Here is a 26154-nt window from a genome sequence, read left to right on the forward strand (position 1 = left end):
GCGGGTAGGTGTTGGGCATCTAGATTCCCTTACAATTTTCTATGCCTGCTGCTGCTGAGTCGCTTCAGTCGTGTCCGACTCTGTGCGACCCCATAGACGGCAGCCCACCAGGCTCCCCCGTCCCTGGGATTCTCCAGGCAAGAACACTGGAGCGGGTTGCCATTTCCTTCTCCAGTGCATGAAAGTGAAAAGTGAAAGTGAAGTCGCTCAGTCGTTTCGGACTCTCTGTGACCCCATGGACTGCAGCCTACCAGGCTCCTCCGTCCATGGGATTTTCCAGGCAAGAGTACTGGAGTGGGGTGCCATTGCCTTCTCCTTTCTATGCCTAGGTACCCAGAAATACAAGAACCCCAGTTTAAAGACTGCTACTCTTGGAGCCTGGAATAAATACCAGCACAGACACAGGGCCATGATGGATAAAGCAGAGCAAATAAGTTCTACCTTCAACACAGGAACTTCTGGGGTTTTTTCCTCTAAGATGAAACAAAGAAGTACCAATTCCCTAATGTCCATGTCCTGAACACTTACGGAGGTTTTCACCTCTGACTGCCCAGCCGTTCAACACACGTGGTGTAACTCACACATACCACACCGATTCCGCCCTTGGTACCAAGTAGAATGTGAAAGCATCCTTGGCCTTTAAAAACTTAAAGTGTTTTGTGAATAGTTATGACAGTCCAGTGAATATTATTAGTGAATCTTTGAATTCCCCAAAAAAAAATTCATTGTTGTTAGACAGATTTAAATATTTTACGACATCTCACAAGGACATTTCTCAAAACATGGTGAGAAATGATATGCACTGACTTTAAGATAATTACATCTGAGGAGTGAAAAGAATGGTGGAACTTAAGTCAGTCCATAAGTATGACTCTATGTTTTCTGTGTGTTAGAAATGTTTAATATTAATTATAACAATGTAAAATGTACTCTAGATCCCTCTTGCTGCCAATTATAGAATGCTACTCTTCGGATCAAACTTCTTATTCTCATAATCCATGTAGAGATGATAGAATAAGTTTTAATTCTGTCTAGTTCTAATGGAATCAAGTATTATTAATTATATCTGGTTCTTTGGGCAAGTAACAACTGATTTTCTTCCTATACTTAGTATTTCTTAAAATCCATTTACTGATTTAAATCCATTTAATAAAAATCCATTTAATGATTTTTATTTTATTTTAACAGTTACATATTTAGACATAAAGACTAAAAAACATCCTTGCCTGAACACCCAGGTTTATTAAATCTTAATATTTTGCCTTACTTGTTTCAAATCTTTTTTAGGAAATCAATGACTGTTTGTATATTTTGGAAGCTAATCCCTCATTGGTCATATTTGCAAATATTGATATTTTCTCCCATTTGTAAATAATGTGACCAACGAGGGATTAATTTCCAAAATACCCAAACAGCCTATACAGCTCAATATAAAAAATCAACCAACCCAATCAAAAACTGGACAGAAGATCTAAATAGATGTTTCTCCAAAGGAGAAATACAGACGGCAAATAGGTACATGAAAAAATGCTCAACAGAACTAATTATTAGAGAGATGCAAATCAAAAGTACAATGAGGTATCACCTCACACTGGCCAGAATGGCCATCATCAGAAAGTCTACAAATAATAAACGCTGGAGAGATGTGGCAAAAATGGAACCCCCCTACACTGTGGTGGGAAAGTAACTTGGTACAACCATTATGGAGAACAATATGGAGGTTCCTTAAAAAACTTAAAGTAGAATTACCATATGATCCTCCAATCCCATTCCTGGGCATATAACTAGAGAAAAGATACCTGCACCCCAGTGTTCATTGCAGCACTGTTTACAATAGCCAAGACATGGAAGCAACCTAAATGTTCACCGACAGATGAATGGATACAGATGTGATATATATAACTTACAAGGAAAGAGAATCTAAAGAAGAATAGGTAGATGGATATATAGGTATTTTATATATATATATATATTTTGCTATTGTTGTTCAGTAGGTAAGTCGTGTCCAACTCTTTGCAACCCCATGGACTGTAGCACACCAGGCTCCTCTGTCCTCCACTACCTCCCGGAGTTTGCTCAAATTCATGTTCATTGAGTCAGTGATGTTATCTAACCATCTCATTCTCTGCCACCCTCTTCTTTTGTCTTCGGTTTTTCCCAGCATCGGGGTCTTTTCCAATGAATCTCTTCATATCAGCTGCCAAAGTATTAGAGCTTCAGCAAGAGTCCTTTCAATGAATACTCAGGGTTGATTTTGTTTAGCATTGACTGGTTTGATTTCCTTGCAGTCCAAGGGACTCTCAAGAGTCTTCAACAGCACAATTCAAAAGCATCAGTTCTTTAGGATTTGGCCTTCTTTATGGTCCAACTCGCACATCCATACATGACTACTGAAAAAACCATAGCTTTGACTAGACAGACTTTTGTCAACAAAGTGATGTCTCTGCTTTTTAATACGCTGTCTAGGTTTGTCATAGCTTTTCTTCCGAGGAGCCAACGTCTTCAAATTTCATAACTGCAGTCACTGTTGTTCACAATGATTTTGAAGCCCCCCAAAATAAAATGTCACTGTTTCCACTTTTTCTCCATCTATTTGCCATGAAGTGATGGGACTGGATGCCATGCTTTTAGTTTTTCGAATGCTGAGTTTCCAGTCAGCTTTTTCCACTCTCCTCTTTCACCCTCATCAAGAGGCTCTTTAGTTTCTCTTCGATTTCTGCCATTGGAGTGGTATCATCTGCATATCTGAGGTTGTTATTTCTCCTGGCAATCTTGGTTCTAGATTGTGATTCATCCAGCCCAGTATTTTGCATGATGTACTCTGCATGTAAGTTAAATAAGCAGGGTGACAATTTAAAGCCTTGTCATACTCCTTTCCCAGTTTGGAACCAGTCAGTTGTTCCATGTCTGGTTCTAACTGCTGCTTCTTGGTCCACATATAGGTTTCTCAGGAAACAGGTAAGATGCTCTGGTACTCCTATCTCTTTAAGAATTTTGCATGGTTTATTGTGATCCACACCGTCAAAGGCTTTAGCATAGTCAACGAAGCAGAAGTAGATGTTTTTCTGGAACTCTTTTGCTTTCTCCATGATCCAACAAATGTTGGCAATTTGATCTCTGGTTCTTCTGGCTCTTTGAAACCTAGCTTGTACATCTGAAATATCTCAGTTCATGTACTGCTGAAGCCTAACTTGAAGGATTTTGAGCATAATTTTGCTAGCATGTGAAATGAGCACAGTTGTACAGTAGTTTGAACATTTTGGGGCTTCCCTGGTGCCTCAGATGGTAAAGGATCTGCCTGCAATGCAGAAGACCGGGGTTCGATCCCTGGGTCAGGAAAATCCCCTGGAGAAGAGAATGGATATTCACTTTAGTATTCTCGCCTGAAAAATTTCATGGACAGAGGAGCCTGGCAGGCTACAGTCCGTGGGGTCGCAAAGAATCAGACACAACTAAGCAATTAACACACTTGAACATTATTTGGCGTTGCCCTTCTTTGGGATTGGAATGAGAACACCTTTTCCAGTCCTGTCACCCTGCAGAGTTTCCCAAATTGGCTAATATATTGAATGCAGCACTTTAACAGCATCATCTTTTAGTATTTGAAATAGCTCAGCTGGAAAGCATCATCTCAGGATTTTAAAGAGCTCAGCTCCACTAGTCTTGTTTGAAGTGATGCTTCCTAAGTCCACCAGACTTCACACTTCAGGATGTCTGGTTCTAGGTGAGTGACCATACCATCATGGTTATCCAGATCATTAAGACCTTTTTGTTTAGTTCTTCCATGTATTCTTGCCACCTCTTCCTAATCTCTTTTGCTTCTGTAAGGTCCTTACCATTTCTGTCTATGGTGCCCATCCTTGCATGAGATATTCCCTTGATACCTCCAATTTTCTTGAAGAGATCTCTAGTCTTTATCCATTCTATTGTTTTCCTCTATTTCTTCACAGTGTTCATTGAGGAAGGCCTTCTTATCTCTCTTTGCTATTCTCTGGAACTCTGATCTCTGAGTATATCTTTCCTTTTCTCCCTTTCTTTCACTTCTCTTCTTTCCTTAGCTATTTGTATAACCTCCTCAGACAACCATTTTCCCTTCTTGTGTTTCTTTCTCTTGGGAAAGGTTTTGGTCACTGCCTCCTATACAGTATTACAAACCTCTGTCCTTAGTTCTTCAATAACTCTGCTTCCCAGTTCTAATCCCTTGAATCTATTCATCACCTCCACTGTGATTTGATTTAGGTCATACTTGAATGGCCTATTGGTTTTTCCTACTTTCTTCAATTTCAGCCTGAATTTTGCAATAAGGAACTTATGAGCTGAGCAACTGGCAGCTCCAGGTCTTGTTTTTGCTGACTGTATGGAGCTTCCCCATCTTTGACTGCAAAGAACATAATCAATCTCATGTCAGTATTGACCATCTGGCGATGTCCATGTGTAGAGTTGTCTCTTGAGTTGTTGGAAAAGGGTGCTTGCTATGACCAATGTGTTCTCTTGACAAAACTCTGTTAGTCTTTGCCCTGTTTCTTTTTGTACTCCAGGGCCAAACTTGCCTTTTATTCTGGGTATCTCTTGACTTCCTACGTTTGCATTCCATTCCCCTATGGACATCCTTTTTTGGTGTTAGTTCTCGAGGGTGTTGGTCTTCATAAAACCGATCAGCTTCAACTGAATTATTGTGCTGTACACCTGAAACTGACACATTATTGTAAATCAACTATACTTCAATAAAATTAATTTTTTAAATAAAAAATTTCACAGTGTACATATACACCTACCTTAGGAACAGGATTCAACAGAACTATACCTAATTTCTTGGTGATGTCATGTTTTACTGTATAGTCATGGTCTATAAGTTAAGGAATATTTGAAAACCCAGTGCCTTCAAATTGATACATATTCTGGAGAAAGAATAATAAAGTAGAATAAACATGAAGACATTGCTTCAGCAATACCACATTCATCACTAAATTAAGTTCCATTTAAGAAAAACTATGGTTGCACAACAACATGAAGATACTTAAACACTAAACGCTACTAAACACTTAAAACTGGTTAAAATGGTAAAAATAAAAATATATAAAATATTTATTGTTATATTTTATTTATATATATATTATATATATACAAAATTCCAATGTGTTATCTTTGCATCAAGAAATTAATTTTCATAAAGACTAAATATAATTCATATTATTTTTTAAAAAAGAAAAGAAAAAGAAAACCTTACAAACAGATCTGGAATGCATTTTGTGAAAATGATAGTCATTTAACTTAAGGAACAAGAAATATATGCATGCATGCATATATGCTGCATTTCATAAAATTTTCAAGATTAAAAATAACTTAGAGGAAGTATATCCAATATAGTAATAAATACCTTAAGAATAAAAAAAGGAAAGAATAAAGGTAAGTAAACACAAGTGTCTGTCTTAAAGGCAACTACAGAAGAACAGAATCAGTATGTATATTTTTTAATCCAGCAGGAAAAAAAATCAGTCTATCAAACTGAAAGCAAAAAAAAAAAAGGGGGGGAAGAAACAATGTAGAATAAATATAAAGCATGAGATGAATTGCAAAATAAGCCTTACTATGTCAGCAGTCACCAATCAAAAAGACAGATCTTCTCATAACGGAGGAAGTAAAAAGACCAAAATATGGGTTATTCACATACAAATACTCCTAGAGCAAGAAGACACATAAAGATTGAAATTAAAAGTAGGAAAAAGATTAACCAGGTGGCAAATATGAGCCCCCCCAAAAAAACTGGGCAATAATTACACAACAAAATAGAATTCAAGTTTTAATAAAACTGCATAAAGGAAAAAACAAAATGTGTTTATATAATTAAAAAGAAACAATAGACCCAGAAGAGTATCATAAATATATATATAAAATTTAAAATTCAGCCTCACAATTTATAAAGCAAGCACTAAAAAAACTACAATTAGAAGCTGTGGGTCTTTTTAAATTGCAGTTGGAGATTTTAACAAATCCCTGTCAAAATATGGAAGTTAGAAAATAAACAGATCTTAAATAGCAGAATATCAAATTATTCAGATCTCAATAAATAAGAAACTGAAGAGCTCTTCCAGATTATAAATGACTAAAGAGATAAGACAACTTGAGAAGTCCCTGGCAGTGCAGAGGTGAGGACTCCATGCTTTCAATGTGGGGGGTGGGGAGGTGTAGGTTCAATCTCTGGTTGGGGACCTAACATCCCCCAAAGCTGTGTAGCCAAATTAATTAATTCATTAAAAATAAAAAAGAGGTAAGACAACTTACTGAAATGCATGATTCTGGATTGCAGGGCAGAAGGTTGGGGATGGGAGACTTTGAGGATCTTTATTGGGAAAATTAGTGAAACTTAAATATGCACTGTGGATTAAATAATAGTATTACAACAAAATTAAAATATCTTGGATATTATTATTATTATGTATTTATATAAAAGAATATCCTTGCTGTTAGGAAATACACTGAAATATTTAGTAGTAAAGAAACATCTGTTTCAACTTAATCTAAAATATTAGGAAAAAATCTTAGAGAAAGGGGCAGAAACAGGAAAAAAAAAAGCAAATATGAAAAAATGTTAAAAAACTTGAATCGGGAGGAAGTGTACATAGGAATCTTTGTACTATTCTTATAACTTTTCTGTAAGTTTGAAATTACTTCAAAATAAAAAGTTTACACTTTTCATAAACAACTTTCAAGTTAAAATTAAGAATAATTCAAGCTGAATAGAAATTAAATCAGTACATGTCAAAATATGTTAGATAAACTAAAGCAGAACTTAAAGATATTTTTTACCTTTAACTATACTTATCAGGAATAAAAAGATGTGAATAAAATGAGCTAACCATTCAACTCAAAACTTAAGATGGAGCTTCCCTGGTGGTCCAGTGGTTAGGAATTAGACCTGAGAATGGAGGGGACATGGGTTCAATCCCTGGTGTGGGGAGATTCCACATGCTGCAGAAACATGAAGCCTGTGAGCCCCGACTACCGGGCCTCGAGCCCTAGAGCACATGCTCTGCGACAAGAGAAGCCCCAGCACTGCAGCAAAGAGAAGCCTCTGCTTGCCGCAACTAGAGAAAGCCTGCACGCAGCAGTGAAGACCCAGTGCAGCCAAAAATAAATACATGTTTTTTTAAGATGACTAGAACAAACCCAAAGAAGGAAAGAAATGATAGAGATAAGGACAGAGATTAGTGAAATAGAGAACAGAAAGCAATAAAGTTATTAATGAAAACAAAAGCCGGGTGTTTGAAAAGATACATATGTACCTTGTTCCAGAAAACAGAAGAACAAAATCTGCTCACCACATTGTATAAAGGAATTTTTACTGCAAAAATAAGTAAAGAAATAAAAGAAAAACAAATTTTATGTCCATGCTTTATAAAAGTAAATATATACCCTAAGTAAAATATTATCTAAATAAAAACCAACATTAATATGTAATTATAGGGTGATCAAACAGGGTTTATCACAAGAAGGCAAAAATGGTTCACATCAAAAATCTCTCAATATAATTCACTATGTTTGGAGATTAAGAGGGGAAATATATATAATGAAATAAATCAATGCTGGGAAACTATTTTTTTAATTTCAACATCTATTTATGATTTTTTTTTATTTTAAAAAACTCAGAAAACTAGGAATAAAAGAAAACCTACTTAATTTAGTGAAGGTTGTACTCAAAAACCTACAGAAAGGAGTTCTGTTTCTGGGAGGAAGAAATAGATGTATATTTCCTACTCCTCCTGCTAAGTACAGCCAAAAACCCCAGGCATCATATATAAGACAAACATAAGACTCAGAAAGGTAGAGATAAGAAGGCAAGCCATCTAGAAGGCCAAGATCTGAGGACTGGGCACACCATCCATGGGACGATACATCAAGAAGGTACCATCTGCAAGCCAGGGAGAGAGTTCTTACCAGAAGCCTGTCATTCTGGCAGTCTGAGATCAGAATTGAGAAACTTAATTTCTGTTGGTTAAGCCACCCAATCGGTGGTATTTTGTTATGGCAGCTCAAGTAAATGTGCATATCAATAATTACGTTAAATGTAAACAGTCTAAATACATCAATTAAAAGAGATTGGAAGAGTTGACTTTTAAAAAGGTGTACCAAAGATATGCTAACTACGAGAAACTCAGTTCAAATACAGTCATACCTCATTTTGTTGCACTTCACTGCATTGCATTTTGCAGATATTGTGGGTGTTTTTTTTTAACAGATTCAAGGTTTGTGACAACCCTGCGTCAAGCAAATGTATCAGCACCATTTTTCCAGCAGCATTATTTTTAAATTAAGATACATACATTGTTCTGTTAGACATAATGTTTTTGCACATGTGATAGACTATGGTATAGTGCAAATGTGAATTTATATGCACTAGAAACAAAAAAATTGTGACTTGCTTCATGGTGATATTGTTTTATTGCAGTGCTCTGGAACCAAATGTACAATATCCTGAGGTATGCCAGTATGTTAACAAAGGTCCCTCTGGACAAAGCTATGGTTTTTCCAGTAGTCATGTATGGATGTGAGAGTTGGACTAGAAAGAAAGCTGAGCGCCGAAGAATCGATGCTTTTGAACTGGGGCATTGGAGAAGATTTTTGAGAGTCCCTTGAACTGCAAGGAGATCAAACCAGTCTGTCCTAAAAGAAATGAGTCCCGAAAGGACTGATGCTAAAGCTGAAACTCCAATACTTTGGCCACCTGATGTGAAGAACTGACTCACTAGAAAAGACACTGATGCTGGGAAAGATTGAAGGCAGGAGGTGAAGGGGACGACAGGTTGGATGGTTGAATGGCATCACCAACTCAATGGACATGAGTTTGAGTAAACTCTGAGAGTTGTTGATGGACAGGGAGGCCTGGCATGCTGCAGTCCATGGGGTCGCAAAGAGTCGGACACAACTGAGTGACTGAACTGAACTGATGCCAGTACAGCAATATGCATGCATGCTAAGTTGATTCAGTTGTGTCTGACTCTTTGAGACCCTACGGACTGTAGCCCACCAGGCTCCTCTGTCCATGGGATTCTCCAGGCAAGAATACTGGAGTGGGTTGCCATGCCCTTCTCCAGGGGATCTTTCCCACCCAGGGACAGAACCCGAGTCTCTTATATCTCCTGCATTGACAGGCAGGTTTTTTTTACCACTAGCGCCACCTGGGAAGCTTCAGTATAACCAAACTGGTAGGCTAGAAGTAACATTTGCAAATCATATATCTGCTAAGGGATTAATATCTAGAATCTATTTTTTTTAACTTACATGATACATGTGGGGTGTCTGGTTTATTCGAATAGTCAGAATTCTCACCAAGGAGCAGAAACTTACTAGCTGGGAGCTGTGGAGCTGAACAGGGCAGGAATGTCCAAGTATCAGAAAATCAAAGGAGTTCAGCTCAGCAGCCACGGAAGCGTTGGGGCCAAGCCAAGCCTCATAGAGCTCAGCCCCACTCATGGCTTCAGCAATATCCAGAATCTAAAAGCCACTACAATATTGTAAAGTAATTAGCCTCCAAATAAAATAAATAAATTAAAAAAAAAATTCCTATAACTCAACAACAACAAACAAGACCATGCACAAAAACAACTAAAAAAATGGGCAAAAGACTTCAACAGACACATCTCTATAGATGTGGCCGACAAGCCTATCTAAAGACGTTCTACATTACTCCTCATCAGAAATGTGTAAATCAAAACCGCAGTGAAATACCACTGGGATGCGTTGATGTGCTCAGTCATGGCTGACTCTTTGCGACCCCATGGACTGTAGCCCGCCAGGTTCCTCTGTCCAAGGAATTTTCCAGGCAAGAATACTGGAGTGGGTTGCCACTTCCTTCTCCAACCATTAGGATACCTATGATTAAAAACAAGAAAAGAACAGATATTTGCACACTCATGTTCATAGCAGCACTATATACAGTTGTCAAGAGGTGGAAGCAACACAAACATCCATCAATGGATGAATGGATAAACAGTAGTATGTGGTAAATACATACAATGGAATATTATCCAGCTTTCACAAAGGAAAGAAATCTTATCATATGTGACAACATGGGTGAATTTTAAGAACATTGTGCTAAGTAAAATGTCAGCCACAAAAAGACAAATACTGTATGACTTATTTGGGTGTCAACCACAAATTGGCACTTGCCATCTACCTCTACAAGGATTACATCATCTGCTGTTGCAGCTGCTGATTTTCAACACCTCCTGAAAGGAGTTCAGGGTGGAGAATAGAAATGAGGCACTCTGTGCTTAGGGAAAAGCTGGCAGGACAGGTCTTCAGACAGTTATCGTGATAGTGAAAGTGAAGTCTCTCAGTCGTGTCGGACTCTTTGCGACCCCATGGACTGTAGCCAACCAGGCTCCTCCGTCCATGGGATTTTCCAGGCAAGAGTACTGGAGTGGGTTGCCATTTCCTTCTCCAGGGGATCTTCCCAACCCAGGGATCGAACCCAGGTCTCCCGCATTGTAGGCAGACGCTTTACCGTCTGAGCCACCAGGGATCAGACAGTTACATATTTTCAGGAGCTGGTTTTATGAGTCCAATTCTTGTATCTCCTCATATCTAGAAAAGCACTAAAATCCTTCATGGGGATGACTGTTCCCCGTGACTAGCAGAAACCTTCTGCAAAAATATGTGCTTGGTTGCAAGCACTCTCCTTTCATCAAAAATCACACATATGTACTGTCCTCCTCGCCGCCCCCCCGCCCCCTGCCACCTCCCCCCCACCCCCGCCTCTTAGGAGCAGTTTCTCAGAGCTATCTGAGGCGCTGTCTCTCAGGCTACAGTCCTCATTTTGCCCCCAATAAAACTCAACTTGCAGCTTCCACATTGTGGATTTTTGTAAGTTGACATTAGGTGTCTAAAGCAGTCAAATTCAGTAAAACATAAAGAAGCACAGTGGTCAGCAGGCGCTGGGGAGAGAGGGACACGGAGAATTGGTGTTTAAGGGGTACAGAAGCTCAGTTGTGCAAGATGAAGACATTTGAGCAATTTGTTACACAAATATGCAACAAGTGAACATGCCTAACACTGAAACTTATACTTTAAAGTGGTTAAAATGGTCGATTTTACATTAAATGTTTACCACAATTTTTAAAAATTGGCTATATTTCTCTGTACCAGAAATAACTAACTTGAAAGTAAAATTACAATAAGACACCAATCCCTATCACAACAAAATCTCTAAAATGTCCAAGAGTTAACCAGCCATACCCTGGTCACTATGAAAAAGTGAATTTTTAAAAACATAATAAGTTCCCTCGTGGCCTAGTGGTTAGGAATCTGCTTTTACTGCCAAGGCCCAGGTTCAGTCCCTGGTTGGGAAACTAAGATCCTACAAGCTCCATGGTGCAGCGAAAAAGCATCTAAGAGCAAATAAGTCATTTGAATGAATGAGGACATACCCTCTGCTTTTTCGTGGGATGACCTGACAAGAAAAGGAAATCAATTCTCCCCACGTTGCTGTATATATTCAGTATAACCTCAATCAAAATTCTACTTTAATTCTGAGAACTCAGTAAACTTACTGTGAACTAAGTAGGAGAAAAAAGGAAGATTCAGAAAGAGTTACAGAACCTTGCGGGGGAAGGGGTGGAGAAGGGAGTGTTCCACCCAGTCTCCCAGCAGGAAAGTACAAACCTGGTCTTGCTACTGAGGTCTTGTCCAAGGCCAGAGAAACCCAGGCTTTGCATCTCCCACACACACACACCCACACGCCCCGACCTTGGCTTCTTTCCTTCACATTGTAAACTGTGCTGACCTCCTCCCTCTGCCTTCTGGCCCCACCCTCTGTATGCTCCACCTGCGGGTCTGTATGACATCACAGGATTCCTGCTCCCTGGCCTCTCCTGCTTTCAGCCTCACCCAGAGAGGAAGGGAAGAGAGGGAGGTCAGGGTTTTTATTCCCTTGGCTCTCACCCTCCAAGGTCACCTTAGGCCAGCTGTGTCTCTGGGCTGAAGGGCATCTGCTGGCAAGGCGGGGACGCTACGGGATTCGTCCTCCTCTGGGTCCTGACAGCCCCTCCCATTGCGGGCGGGGGTGGGCTGGTGCTACTGTCCTGTCCTCCAGCCGCTTCCTTGTAAACAGACTCTCCTTGAACTATCCTGGTTGAGGGCCCTGAAATAAGAGACATTTGAAAGTGACAATGAAAGTCACTTATGTCTTCATTCCCTGCCCTGCTTAGAAGCCTCCCTCTTTAGAAGCCTCATGTGCAACAGAAAAGAGGGAGAGACAGGGTCAGGAGAGTCAGTGAGTCCCGCTCTAGGAGTACACTCTGAACTCGGGGCCTCTTGCTGCAGCCCCCAGGGGCCAGTCTGGCCAAGAGGTGGCCAGAAGCTCTGTGGCCGAAAGCTCGGCCTCTCTGTCAGTCAGTCAGTTCAGTCGCTCAGTCGTGTCCGATTCTTTGTGACCTCATAAATCACAGCACGCCAGGCCTCCCTGTCCATCACCAACTCCCGGAGTTCACTCAAACTCATGTCCATCGAGTCAGTGATGCCATCCAGCCATCTCATCCTCTGGCGTCCCCTTCTCCTCCTGCCCTCAATCCCTCCCAGCATCAGGGATTTTTCCAGTGAGTCAACTCTTAGCATGAGGTGGCCAAAGTACTGGAGTTTCAGCTTCAGCATCAGTCCTTCCAATGAACACCCAGGACTGATCTCCTTTAGAATGGACTGGTTGGATCTCCTTGCAGTCCAAGGGACTCAAGAGTCTTCTCCAACACCACAGTTCAAAAGCATCAATTCTTCAGCACTCAGCTTTCTTCACAGTCCAACTCTCACATCCAATACATGAACACTGGAAAAACCATAGCCTTGACTAGATGGACCTTTGTTGGCAAAGTAATATCTCTGCTTTTCAATATGCTATCTAGGTTGGTCATAACTTTCCTTCCAAGGAACAAGCGTCTTTTAATTTCATGGCTGCAATCACCATCTGCAGTGATTTTGGAGCCCAAAAAAATAAAGTCTGCCACTGTTTCCACATCTATTTCCTATGAAGTGATGGGACCAGATGCCATGATCTTCATTTTCTGAATGTTGAGCTTTAAGCCAACTTTTTCACCCTCCTCTTTCAGTTTCATCAAGAGGCTTTTTAGTTCCTCTTCACTTTCTGCCATAAGGGTGGTGTCATCTGCATATCTGAGGTTATTGATATTTCTCCTGGCAATCTTGATTCCAGCTTGTGCTTCTTCCAGCCCAGTGTTTCTCATGATGTACTCTGCATATAAGTTAAATAAGCAGGGTGACAATATACAGCCTTGACGTACTCCTTTTCCTATTTGGAACCAGTCTGTTGTTCCATGTCCAGTTCTGTTGCTTCCTGACCTGCATATAGGTTTCTCAAGAGGCATGTCAGATGGTCTGGTATTTCCATCTCTTTCAGAATTTTCCACAGTTTATTGTGATCCACACAGTCAAAGGCTTTGGCATAGTCAATAAAGCAGAAATACATGTTTTTCCAGAACTCTCTTGCTTTTGCCATGATCCAGCGGATGTTGGCAATTTGATCTCTGGTTCCTCTGCCTTTTCTAAAACCAGCTTGAACATCTGGAAGTTCATGGTTCACGTATTGCTGAAGCCTGGCTTGGAGAATTTTGAGCATTACTTTACTAGCGTGTGAGATGAGTGCAATTGTGCGGTAGTTTGAGCATTCTTTGGCGTTGCCTTTCTTTGGGATTGGAATGAAAACTGACCTTCTCCAGTCCTGTGGCCACTGCTGAGTTTTCCAAATTTGCTGGCATATTGAGTGCAGCACTTTCACAGCATCATCTTTCAGGATTTGAAATAGCTCAACTGGAATTCCATCACCTCCACTAGCTTTTTCGGCCTCTCTGTAGCTGGTGCCAAATCAGATCCCGGAGACACAGTTTTGGGTGAGGTAGAAAAGGATCACTTTATTTGCCAGCCAAAGGGAGACACACCAGGCTTCTGCCTTGAAAAACTGTTGCCACCCGGGAGGATTTGATGAGGATTTTTATAAAGGTGCGTCAAAGGTGAGGTCTAACAAGATTAGGGTGGTAACAAGGCTAGTGAAGTCATGTCCAACTCTTTGTGACCCGGCCCTGGACTGTGTAGCCCGCCAGGCTTCTCCATCCATGGGATTTTCCAGGCAAGAATGCTGGAGCGGGTTGCCATTTCCTTCTCCAGGGGATCTTCCCAATCCAGGGCCAGGTCTCCCACATTACAGGCAAGACTCCTTACCCTCTGAGCCACCAGGGAAGCCTCAGTTGTGGGAACAAGGCTAGCACTTCCTTAAACTCTTCTCAGGCAGTCTGTCTCCTAATCTCCTAAGTTTCTCAGGTCCCTTTAATCTTTTTTTCTAATATAAGTTTATTTATTTTAATTGGAGGCTAATTACAATATTGTATTGGTTTTGCCATACATCAACATGAATCTGCCATGGGTGTAGACGTGTTCCCCATTCTGAACCCCCCTCCCACTTCTCTCCCCATACCATCCCTCTGGGTCATCCCAGTGCACCAGCCCCGAGCATCCAGTATCATGCATCGAACCTGGACTAGCGATTCGTTTCATATATGATATTATACATGTTTCAATGCCATTCTCCCAAATCATCCCACCCTCTCCCTCTCCCACAGAGTCCAAAAGACTGTTCTATACCTCTGTGTCTCAGGTCCCTTTAATCTTGACTTGGGTGGTTTCTTGGCTGCCCCTCCCTTGATGAGCAGCTGTTAGAAGTGGAACTCAGGGTAGGTTGTGGAAGCTGGAGTCTCTATAAGAAACAGGAGACAAGGGCCTCCATGCCTGGAAGCCCCACTGGCAAGCTGCTTGGTTTCCACACCCAGAAGGAATCCCCCAGGCCCTGCTCCAGGGCAGTTTGAGGACTCTTGGGAATAGCAGGCACTCCAACCACGACCAAGGTTCCACTCCACCCTCGTTTGTCCTCTGATCCATCTGATTTTACTGGGGAAACAGAATTACTTGAGATGATGATCTAAAAATAATTTCCCTAAATTATTTTTCCTAAATGAACAGTGAGATTAGCTACCAATGCCTATCTGCTCCTTTCCCATGAACGTGCAGTAAGGAAGCCAAGTACCCGGAACATGGGGCCCCGAGGAGGCAGCCTCCTGGGGTGCATTTGATGCTTTACAAAGTGGGGTGGAGCAGAAATTGATTCTCACATGGCTAAGAAGCCCAGAAGTCCAAAATCAAGCTGCTGAGAGGACTGGTCCTCCCTGGAGACTCAGGGGAAATCTGTTCCCTGCCTCTCTCCTGGCTTCCTGGGTTGCTGGAAATCCTTGGTGTTCCCTTCGTTTTTCCCTTTTACATTTTAAAATTTTATTAGCGCATAGTTGGCTTACAATGTTGTGTTCTTTTCAGGTGGGGGTGCATCTGGTTTTACTCCCATCGTGTTCAAGGGCCCAGAGAGCCTCAAACTTGGGGTCAACACCTTTGACTAAAGCGTTGGTATCTGCCCTCATGGACACAGACGCATGTCCGCTATGCTCTGAGAGTTGGACTAGATGACCTTCAAAGTCAATTCCCTGCTCCCAGTTCGGTTTTTAAAACAAAGAAGACATTGAAGGGAGAGAACCAATCGTTGAGCCACTTGTATTAGACATAATGTAAAAGCCCAGCTCTTTCTCTCTCTCACACACACACACACACCCCTTTCTGGCACTTTGCGGTATGCAGCATTTTACTCCCCTCACACAGTCCTGGAGGTGACCCATCATTCTGCCTTCCTTCCAGGCTCCACTCGCTTGCCTGGGTAGCACACACATCCTCCTTTCTCTCCCCTTGTAATCTGGTTTCCTGGATCCCAGGAGATCTACGTGGTATTTTTTTTTTTTTTTTCCCAGCTCCCCATCTGAAAGAGGACAGCCTTCCCTATAAAACAAAACCCAGTAAGATTAGGGCAGAGCAAGCGTGCCTGGGGTCTCCAGAGGGGGACTGGAGGCGTACTCATTAGCTGCCTCTCTCCCTCTTCCCCTGGGGTCCTGCCCCTTTGATTTCCACAGCTGAGGCCACACTCACACCCTCCAAATGTACAGCGTCTCCTTCACAAATGGCCAAGCATAGACCAAAGCCCCGCCCCAGACTAGACTAGAATTTCAGAAGGAATTGACTTTGTCAAGCAAACAAAAGAACAGTGAACAGAAAAGTGGAAATGAAAGGATATGGCAAGGCTTCAGACGGCAAGATCTTAAAGCTCAGAGTTGCGGAGAGACATAGATTGTTTACATGATACACAAGCTAATTAACTAAATGTTACATAAAAACCTTTTCCCTTTGTTTTTGTTTTTTTTTTTTTTTTTGCTGCACTGCACAGCATTTGGGATCTTAGTTCCCTGACCAGGGATCGAACCCAAGCCCCCTGAAGTGGAAGCCTGGGGTCTTAACCACTGCACTGCCAGGGAAATCCCTATAAAAACCTTTTTTCAATAAAACATAAAATTGATAAAATTTGTAGGGATTTGTTTCTGAGCCTACACTCACCAATCACAGCACAGAGCACCCTACTGCTTCCTACCTTACATGGCCCAGCTCAGAGAAGAGCCATTTTGAACTCAGGAGCATTTTCCCGTTCCATTGACTTTCTGGTGAAACTCCTTCCAGAAGAGGTGCCTTGATCACAAGGACCTTTCTGGGGAAAGCATGGACGTAGTGGAAATCAACTCACTGACAGACAAACCCTGAGCACCTACTTTTTTTTTCAATTGAAGCATAGTTGATTTACAATGTTGTGTTAATTTCTGCTGTACAGCAAAGTGATTCAGTTATACACACACACACACACACACATATCAGTTCAGTTCAGTTGTTCAGTCGTGTCCGACTCTTTGCAGCCCCATGGACTGCAGCACCCCAGTCTCCCTGTCCATCACCAACTCCCGGAGTTTATATATACGCATCCTTTTTTATATTCTTTTCCGTTATGATTTATCACAGGATACTGACTATAGCTCCCTGGGCTCTACAGTAGGACCTTGTTGTTTATCCATTCTATATACAATAATTTGCATCTGCCAACCCCAAACTCCCAATCTGTCCCTCTCCCAAGCCCACCTCTTGGCAACCCTCCATCCATTCTCTGGTTCTGTGAGTCTGTTTCATTGATAAGTTCATTTGTATCTTATTTTAGATTCCACATGTAAGTGATATCACATGGTATTTGTCTTCCTCTTTCTGACTTCACTTAGTAAAATAATCTCTAGGCCCATCCATGTTGCTGCAAATGGAATTGTTTTCTTCTTTTTTTATACCTGAGCACCTGCCTTGGATATGAAGTCTGTACAATCAGTGCTACCCGCACTGTTCTCCAGGCCCGCATCAGACAGAGACCATGCAGGGAGGAAGGGACCCAATCCCACCCACCAGGAACCCACACAGACCACCATGAAGACAAGGCAGGAAGATTCCACACACTGTCTGTCTTTCTGACCCCTTCTCCCAGCTCATCAGATTCTGCTTACCATGTTCCTACATAGACATGCACACACAGACATGTATTCTTCTTTTTCTTTTTTGGCAGACGTGCATTCTTAACCGCTTGTTCTCTGTCCACAACTTTCTGTTAGGCTAAACTCCTCCAGTGTCTGTTTTCATTTCTGGTTTCTTTCTAGAATCCAACTCTCATTCCAAAGACAATGCCACCTGGGCCCAGCAGGTGTCGCCCTTCACTGGGAATGATCAGCACCTCTCCAGTTCAGTTCAGTTCAGTTGCAGTCATGTCTTTGCGACCCCATGGACTGCAGCACGCCAGGCCTCCCTGTCCATCACCAACTCCCGGAGTCCACCATACCCATGTCCATTGAGTTGGTGATGCCATCCAACCATCTCGTCCTCTGTCGTCCCCTTCTCCTCCTGCCTTCAATCTTTCCCAGCACCAGGGTCTTTTCAAATGAGTCAGCTCTTCCCATCAGGTGACCAAAGTATTGGAGTTTCAGCTTCAACATCAGTCCTTCCAATGAATATTCAGGACTGATCTGCTTTAGGATGGACTGGTTGGATCTCCTTGCAGTTTGGACTCTCAAGAGTGTTCTCCAACACCACAGTTCAAAAGCATCAATTCTTCCGTGCTCAGCTTTCTTTAAAGCACCTCTCTTGCCCTGTGTGAAATCCAGTCCCAAACGGTGGATGCCCCGTGAGCTCCAGGTGGAGGGAATGGAAGGGGGGCTCTGAAGAATGGTATGTTCGCCAGCAGGAAAGTCCTCAGAATACAGCAGCCTAGTTACTTCCAGCTCAGGCAGACCGACATCCTGTAGAGAATTTGCTGTTCAATCTTGGGCAAGCTATTTAACCTCTCTGAACCTCACTTTCATCTCGGGACTTGGAGGAGACCACTTCCCCCTTACTGGGTGATTGTGGAGCATGAATGAGATACAGCATAAAGCACCTACCCAGTGCCTACAAGCACTCGAGCTGTGGTCCCTTTCCTATGCTGGTTGTGGAAGGAATAACAGCCCAGAATTCAGATCTGAAGTTGAGCTCTGCCCCTTGAACCCTGACTACCTGAGTTGTGATGAAGATCAAATGAAACAGAGCAAGCAAGCTGGTAGGAAGCCTGGCCCGGAAAGTAGAGTGACTGCTAACAGCTAACTTCGCCGCGGTGGGCTGGCTGGGTACCGGGTAATGTTCTTGGCCAATTACAAGTATGAACTCATTTAAGCTTCATTAAGATCTCTTATGAGTTCAGAAAACTGTTAACTTCCTACTATCTCTGACTCTGTGACTCCCTCCCACCAAAGTTTAAAGTCTTCTTATGAATTATCCAGCAGAAAGCCCCCAGTTCCGTCGTGTCCAGATGGGAAAATGGGAGGAAACACCAACTCATCTGCTCCAGGAAGAGCGAATCAAGCCCAGCCCCCGACTGCCCACTGTCCCTCCCCAGGACCACAGGAAAAAACATGGAAAAAAACAGGATTCTACCAGTTTATTCCTCAGAGACAATCAACAGTGACTCACGCCCTCTGTGACACAGGGGGGCCCCCAAGAGGGTCTTTGACCTTCCTCCCCAGATGATATTCACCCCAGATATTTAGCCCTGGGCTCTGCATATGGACAGCACCTTGGTTACAGAATATTTTTACCAGGAATGAGTTTCCCCAAGTTACTAAGGTTCACATAGGGAAGTGAAGCGAAGTGAAGTGAAGTGAAAGTCGCTCAGTCATGTCCAACTCTTCGTGACCCCATGGACTTTACAGTCCATGGAATTCTCCAGGCCAGAATACTGAAGTGGGTAGCTGTTCCCTTCTCCTGGGGATCTTCCCAACCCAGGGATCACACCCAGGTCTCCCGTATTGCAGGCGGATTCTTTACCAGCTGAGCCACCAGGAAAGCCCTCACATAGGGAAGACTGGGAAATTCAAAGAATTAAATAGAGAAACCATAGGGTCCAAGAAGATGTGGAGGGCTGGAGGAGCTGGAGGGCCCCAGCAGCATCCCCAAGAGTTCAGACCTCCTTCTCACGTGGAGGGAAAGCTGTAGGGTTCTGCCTCTATCAATTGTGCTGACCTGCAGAAGAAATGAAAAGGAATGAAAATGAATAACCCTTCAATGCTTCGAGCCAACTTGACCCCATCGTTTGTCCCTGTAACCATCCATGCCAGAGCCCTTAACACAGTGATGTGGAAAATTTCAGATCACCAAGCACTGAGGAGCCACATTCAGACATACTGTTGGGCAGAAGCGGAAGGGGTCGGTGCTCCTGCTTTCTGCTCCTGAGCCCAACAGCAGCAGCTTCAATCACACTCAGCCTGATCCCAGTGGACGCGCACCGCCCCCGCCATCAGCACGGGAGATAACGCCCTCTGTCATCCCCTCCAAGGGACCAGGAGGCACACAGACCAACAGAGACATTACCTTCTGGATAAGTGGACCCCGGGAGGAAAATGTAGCCTAGGAGAAGAAAATATTTGAGTTGAGGACAGTCTTTTCTTTTTTTTTAATTTTTATTAGACTATAGTTGATTTACGCTGTTCAGTTCCAAGTGTACAGCAAAGTGCATCGGTTACACATACACCTGTACCCACTCTCGTCTTCAATTCTCTTCCCATCTAGGCCACTGCAGAGTACCGAGGAGTTTTCTGTGCTATTCAGCAGGTTCCTATTAGTGATCTATTTTATCCACAGTAGTGTGTAGATGTCGATCCCCATCTCTCAGTTGATCCCTCCCGCCCAGGATGGGCCTGGTGGATGAAAGTCTCCTCCACAGCAATGGGGGACGCCACGGGAGAACCAATCACAAACCCAAAGAGAGCAGAGGTTGGGACTGACGTTTCGGGAGGCTCACTCACCGGAGGAGGTGGCTCTCCGCCAACTGTGCAGACCGAAAACGAAGATGATGAGACCCAGGACCAGCGTTACCAGAGCCACAGAAACCTTCACCGTCTGCGCAGGCAACAGCCCAGGAGCTGCGGAAACAGGAACTGAACTGCAACCGGTTCCCAGAGCTGGTCCCCAGAGTGCCTTCGCTGCCTGCGACCTCCGCCCAGAGCTTCAGAGGTGCTCATCCGCGGCCCAGGGCTCACACCAATCCAGGCCCGAGCAAGCAGCCTTTCCTCAAAACCCCTGTCCCGTGGGTCTCTGTTCCTGCAGGTCCCTGAGGAACCCCTCTCCCCAGGTTTGTACCCCGGCTTCCAGATGCTCTCTGAGACCGTGGGGGCCCTCCAGGCTTCCCGTTTTCTTTCTTCACCCCAAAGGCACCCTGACCAAAGAATGGAGGGCCCCCCCACTCCTCTCTTCATTTGCCTGTGGTGACAATACTTGCTCCCTTGACTGCTTTATTCGAGCATTTTCCCATTAAATTGTCTTTCCACCTTTCCTTTCTGCAGTTCCTTGCTATCCGAGGGCTTAGGTGTCTCTACCTGTCCACTTTCAGATTGGCCATGGGTCCTTCCAGAATCTGTCTCTGCCCCACCTCCACAGCCCCTACATCCTGGGGCTGGTCCTAGTCTGAATCCTGTCCCCCTCCCAAATTCCTTTCCTTTAACTATCTCCAGTCCTGGGGTTCAAACAGCGATGATTGGCTTGACGCGGTAGCCCCCAAGCATGCACATCAAAGCCTCTGTCAGCCTTGGCTTCCCCTCTCTGACACCAAGAGGGTCCTCGCTCTCCTGAGATCTTTATTTCTCCAGTTCCCATCCCTGACTTGACAACAGTGGAAATCTGAAGATCCTAGAATATTGCATCACAATTTGGGGTTCTGAAAATATGGTTACCAAATCGACTTCCTCTTTTCAGGACAATCAGGCTCCCCTCCCACCTTCCAACAAGCACAGAACACCAACCACAGCACCATAGCAACAGCAAGGATGATTAACGCTTTCTGTCCCAGTATCCCCTGGCCCCATCTCTGGTCGAGAACTCTCCACGAGTTCCTCCAGACTCACTCATTTTCAGCATCTCCCTCTCTTCCCTGTCCCGTGGACCTCTCTACAGCTTATTCCCTCTGCCAAAGTATTGGTGTTCTTTTTACAACCACCCACTTGCAGTAGCTCTCTGCTTTGTTGTTGTTGTTGTTGTCAGCCACGCTAGAGCAACATGTGGGGGTCTCAATTCCCCGACCAGGGATCAAACCTGGCCCCCCTGCAAGTGGAAGCGAAGAATCTTAGCCACTGGACTGCCAGGGAATTCCAGTAGCTCTCTGCTTTAATGCTAATTCCTCCCGCCTGCTACACACTTACTCCAGTCCTGAAGGATGAGTTCAGGAGCCCCAATGTGCTCGACCACACAGGTGTAGGTATCCCCAAAAGAGGGGGTTGTGGCCAGATGGGAGACGGTCTGGTATGTCCAGTCTCCGTTGGGCTGGACGATCCTCCAGGCCCTGCCGTGTGGGAGGACCTCCTGCCCGTTCCTCCTCCACGTGATGGCCACGTCCGCTGGATAGAAGCCCCACACATAGCAGGCCAGCATCACAGACTCCCTCGTGTTAAAAGGAGTGGTTTTGGCTACCTGCACGGTCGGTGGGCCTGCACAGGAGGAAAAAACAGTCACGAAGGAGGGCACCACCCTGGCTTTTCCTCCAACCTGGTTTCTCTCCTACTTCAATGCTTCTTGGATTTTGCCCACCTACCCTGCCGGCCCTTACCCCAGGCCTGCACACATCCCTCTGAAAATGAGAAGCTGGAATATATTCCTCTGTACTCTTTCCTGTCTCCCACTCCATCCCTGCTCCTTCCTTTCTTGTTCCTCCAAAATCCTGTTTGGTCACCGTAAGTAAAAGCTGGGGCTGAACTGCAAGCTGTTTCAGAAGGCATTGTATTCATTGCAAGTACAAAAAAGCAAATTGTCATCCAGACTTAGAGGTGGGGGTGAGCAAAAGTAGGAAAACACCCTTGTCCTCAAATCTCATTGAACAGATTAACTCAGTAAAAAAAGTATTTTTTCCTTGAAGAGTTTAAGGCATGTGTGCGTGCTCAGTCGTGTCTGACTCTTTGCGAGCTCGTGGACCGTAGCCTGCCAGTCTCCTCTGTCCATGGGATTTCCCAGGCAAGAAGACTGGAATGGATTGCCATTTCCTACGCCAGGGGATCTTCCTGATCCAGGGATTGAACCCCTATCTCAAGAGTCTCCTGCATTGGCAGGCAGATTCTTTACCACTGTGCCATCTGGCAAGCCTGAATAGTTTAAGGAAGCAAGACTAATTCAGGACCAACTCTTAAATTTGGATGAGGGTGGACCCTAATTCATCAGATCATTCATATTGCCGTCTGTTAGTAATTTATTTTTCTAGGTGACCCTTCAGCTTGCTTGGGTGTCTTTCAAATAAAATCCTCAATAAAAATCCAAGATACTGTGTTAAAACGCAGATTCCCTAGCCTGTATCCCTGGATATTTTTATTCAACAGATCTACAGTAGCTCTCAAGGACTTGCATTTTTATTTTTATGTTTTTATTTTAAATTTATTTCTGTTTTTGTTTTTGACTGTGCCACACCGCTTTCAGGATCCTAGTTCCCTGACCAGGGATTGAACCTGTGCCCCCTGCACTGGAAACACTGATTCTTAACCACTGGACCACCAGGGAAGTCCCAGGACTTGCGTTTTTAACAAGCACCTTCCCAGGCAATTCTGAGAAATGATATCTTGAGACACAATACTTTTTAAGATAGAGAACTTCAAGTTTGGGTGTTTTTTTTTTTTTTTTTTGCCAATCTCAAGTCATTCTCTATGCAAGTGATTAGGGAGAGAGTTTGCTTCCCTTGTGGCTCAGCTGGTAAAGAATCTGCCTGCAACGTGGGAGACCTGGGTTTGATCCCGGGATTGGGAAGATCCCCTGGAGAAGGGAAAGGCTACCCACTCCAGTATTCTGGCTTGGAGAATTCCACGGACTGTATAGTCCACGGGGTCGCGAAGAGTCGGACATGACTGAGCGACTTTCACTTTCACTTTGCTTCAGAATTCCCTGGGAGGCTTTCCAAATTGTCGCATGCCTGGGCCCATCTTAGACCCGGGACACCAGGACCTGGGATACAGAGGCACAAGCACTTTGGGGAAAGCCATTCTGGTTCTTCTGACAGTTCAACCCCTGGCTGAACTTGGATCTGTCTCCTGAGATGCCCTGAATCGAAGGAAAACATTTTTACTCTCCCTGCAGAAGCTCCTTGCCTGCTCAAATATCACCACCTGGTTTGCATTCCAGCCCCACCCCTGTCAACCCCCTTGTTTCCCTCTCTTTCTACATCACAGGTGCTCCCATTTTTCTGCTTCTTTTCTGCCCACATCTCAAACCCCCTATCAACAGAGGGAGCCTTCGCGGCCTCCCCTCTCCTCACCGCCCCTCTGCACCCCTCTCTCCTTACGTGTCCTGTGGGTCAGAGAGCTCCAGAAGGGCTGGGTGTGCGCAGCACAGTTGTGCAGACCATTGGACAAGCGCTGGGTCAGGTAACTATTATTGTTGAGGAACTGTGAGAGGTACCGGGCCAAGCCGTTCAGCACCCCAAATTCACGAGGAACCATACTGGCCTGCAGGGGATCCCAGCAGGTCAGCAAATCCTTGTTGAAGGAGATGCAATACGAGAAGTCTTTCGGATCCCCATCATCGTCCAACACACAGGTGCTTTCCACGTGTGCCACAAAACCACCTGTAGGAGCCAGAGAAAGGGGGCGGCTCAGGGTCCTCTGCCAGAGCCCAAGGCTCAGTTACATCCAGTAAGGAGGGTGCAGGCTTCCTGCCTGAGGCATCATCTGCTCACCAAGCTCACGAACAGGAGTCTCTGCAAGTCCTGATTCAGGGACTGCTGCTGCTGCTGCTAAGTCGCTTCAGTCATGTCCAACTCTGTGTGACCCCATTGACGGCAGCCCACCAGGCTCCCCTGTCCCTGGGGTTCTCCAGGCAAGAACACTGGAGTGGGTTGCCAGTTCCTTCTCCAATGCATGAAACTGAAAAGTGAAAGTGAAGTCGCTCAGTCGTGTCCGACTCTTAGCGACCCCATGGACTGCAGCCCACCAGGCTCCTCCATCCACGGGATTTTCCAGGCAAGAGTACTGGAGTGGGGTGCCATTGCCTTCTCCGGATTCAGGGACTAGGTGATCCTAACAGAGAAGTTCCTAGATCCCATTTCCTCTTTACATAAGACTCAGCATGGAGACACAAGTGACCCAAAATTATTTGCATGTTTAAACCCAACGATTTACCCAGGATTAAGACTTTCAGTAAGGCCAATGACTGAGTGAGAAAAGGGGTCAAAGAGTCAGGCTTGTTCTGTGCTGGATACATTATTAAATATCCATGCCACATGTATATCTGGAGTACTCGCAGTGTGCCAGACACCGTGCAAGGAACTGGGGACACAGCAGTTATCAACAGGGCCGTCATCACCTTTGCCTACATTCCAGCAAGAGATATCTGTTACACAAATAATTACACAACTTAATTACATTAAATTTTCTACACGGATGAACAAGTTTCTACTGTGTAGCTCTGGCAGCTAGAGTAATACCTGGGATAAACCATAATGGAAAAGGATATAAAAAGAACTATACATGTGCGTAACTGAGTCTCTTTGCTCAGCAGAAATTAACACAATATTGTAAATCAACAATACTCCAATTTAAAAATATAAATTCAAAAAATTGCTGCAAAGCTACAGTACAAAGTGCTGTGAGAGTATATAATAGGGAGATAGACTGCTTTGGCAGAGAAGGCAATGGCACCCCACTCCAGTACTCTTGCCTGGAAAATCCCATGGATGGAGGAAACTGGCAGGCTGCAGTCCATGGGGTCGCTGAGGGTCGGACACGACAGCGGTTTCACTTTCACTTTTCAGTTTCATGCATTGGAGAAGGAAACGGCAACCCACTCCAGTGTTCTTGCCTGGAGAATCCCAGGGACGGGGGAGCCTGGTGGGCTGCTGTCTATGGAGTCACAGAGAGTCGGACATGACTAAAGTGACTTAGCAGCAGCAGCAGACTGCTTTGGGGTATCCGAATCCAATAGCAAAACAGAACCCCCCAATACAAAGGGAACAGAGGAAGGGAGAGTCCTTACCTGCTGCGGTGCAGCCCAGGCTGAAGCCCAGCAGCAGCGACAGGAGGACAGTCATGCTCTGCTCTGGGGAGACACGGGGAGTTCGGTCCCCTGGACCAGCTCCTCCAGGGGCCCTGGGTCTTCGTCTACCCCAGAAGTCCCAGCCTGGGTAGAGGATCTCCACACACTAAGTGGGAATGTGGTATTGCCCGGGGCCCCTTGATGCTCTCTAAATGAGCAATTTGGGGCTACTAAGGCCTGAGATAAACCTGTTCCTTGCCAAATCATCTGAGCGTTCCAAACTGAAAATTGTCAGATTGCCTAGGTAGGCGGGGACAAGTATAGAGACAAATCATTGAGCATCTCAGCCCAGCATCATCAGTTACCAGGTAGATCTCATCCTGCCCTGGGCTTTTAGCAACTAGTCTCTTACTGTGGAGAAGGCAATGGCACCCCACTCCAGTACTCTTGCCTGGAAAATCCCATGGATGGAGGAGCCTGGTGGGCTGCAGTCCATGGGGTCGCTACCAGTCTGACACAACTGAGCGACTTCACTTTCACTTTTCACTTTCATGCATTGGAGAAGGAACTGGCAACCCACTCCAGTGTTCTTGCCTGGAGAATCCCAGAGATGGCGGAGCCTCGTGGGCTGCCATCTATGGGGTCGCACAGAGTCGGACATGACTGAAGCGACTT

General features: G+C 44.3%; 1 protein-coding gene and 1 long non-coding RNA gene across 2 annotated transcripts; both read right to left on the bottom strand.

Moving 5' to 3' along the window:
- Positions 1-5411: 5411 nt before the first annotated feature.
- Positions 5412-16519, bottom strand: LOC133236076 (uncharacterized). The gene is made up of 3 exons (XR_009732722.1): positions 11662-16519; positions 6283-6375; positions 5412-5679 (listed from the first exon to the last, which is right to left on the bottom strand). It is a non-coding gene; the product is annotated as an uncharacterized LOC133236076 (long non-coding RNA).
- Positions 16520-18907: 2388 nt separating this feature from the next.
- Positions 18908-25787, bottom strand: LOC133236077 (HLA class II histocompatibility antigen, DM beta chain). Its single transcript, XM_061397859.1, has 6 exons — positions 25480-25787; positions 23792-24073; positions 21675-21959; positions 20286-20402; positions 19852-19887; positions 18908-19503 (listed from the first exon to the last, which is right to left on the bottom strand). Exons 1-6 carry the CDS (start codon positions 25532-25534, stop codon positions 19490-19492), a joined length of 789 nt encoding a protein of 262 aa, XP_061253843.1. The 5' UTR covers positions 25535-25787; the 3' UTR covers positions 18908-19489.
- Positions 25788-26154: the final 367 nt, after the last annotated feature.

The sequence above is a fragment of the Bos javanicus genome, chromosome 23, assembly GCF_032452875.1.
Source record: "Bos javanicus breed banteng chromosome 23, ARS-OSU_banteng_1.0, whole genome shotgun sequence".
Lineage (NCBI taxonomy): Eukaryota > Metazoa > Chordata > Mammalia > Artiodactyla > Bovidae > Bos > Bos javanicus.

Excerpts from the sequence above, each read along its gene's own strand:
- LOC133236077 (XM_061397859.1), bottom strand. The coding sequence starts at position 25,534 with ATGACTGTCCTCCTGTCGCTGCTGCTGGGCTTCAGCCTGGGCTGCACC. Across the intron at positions 24,074-25,479 it reads CCTGGGCTGCACCGCAGCAG|GTGGTTTTGTGGCACACGTG; the intron begins GTAAGGACTCTC and ends TGGCTCCTACAG. Across the intron at positions 20,403-21,674 it reads ACTCATCCTTCAGGACTGGA|CTCCTGGGCTGTTGCCTGCG; the intron begins GTAAGTGTGTAG and ends CTGTTTCCGCAG.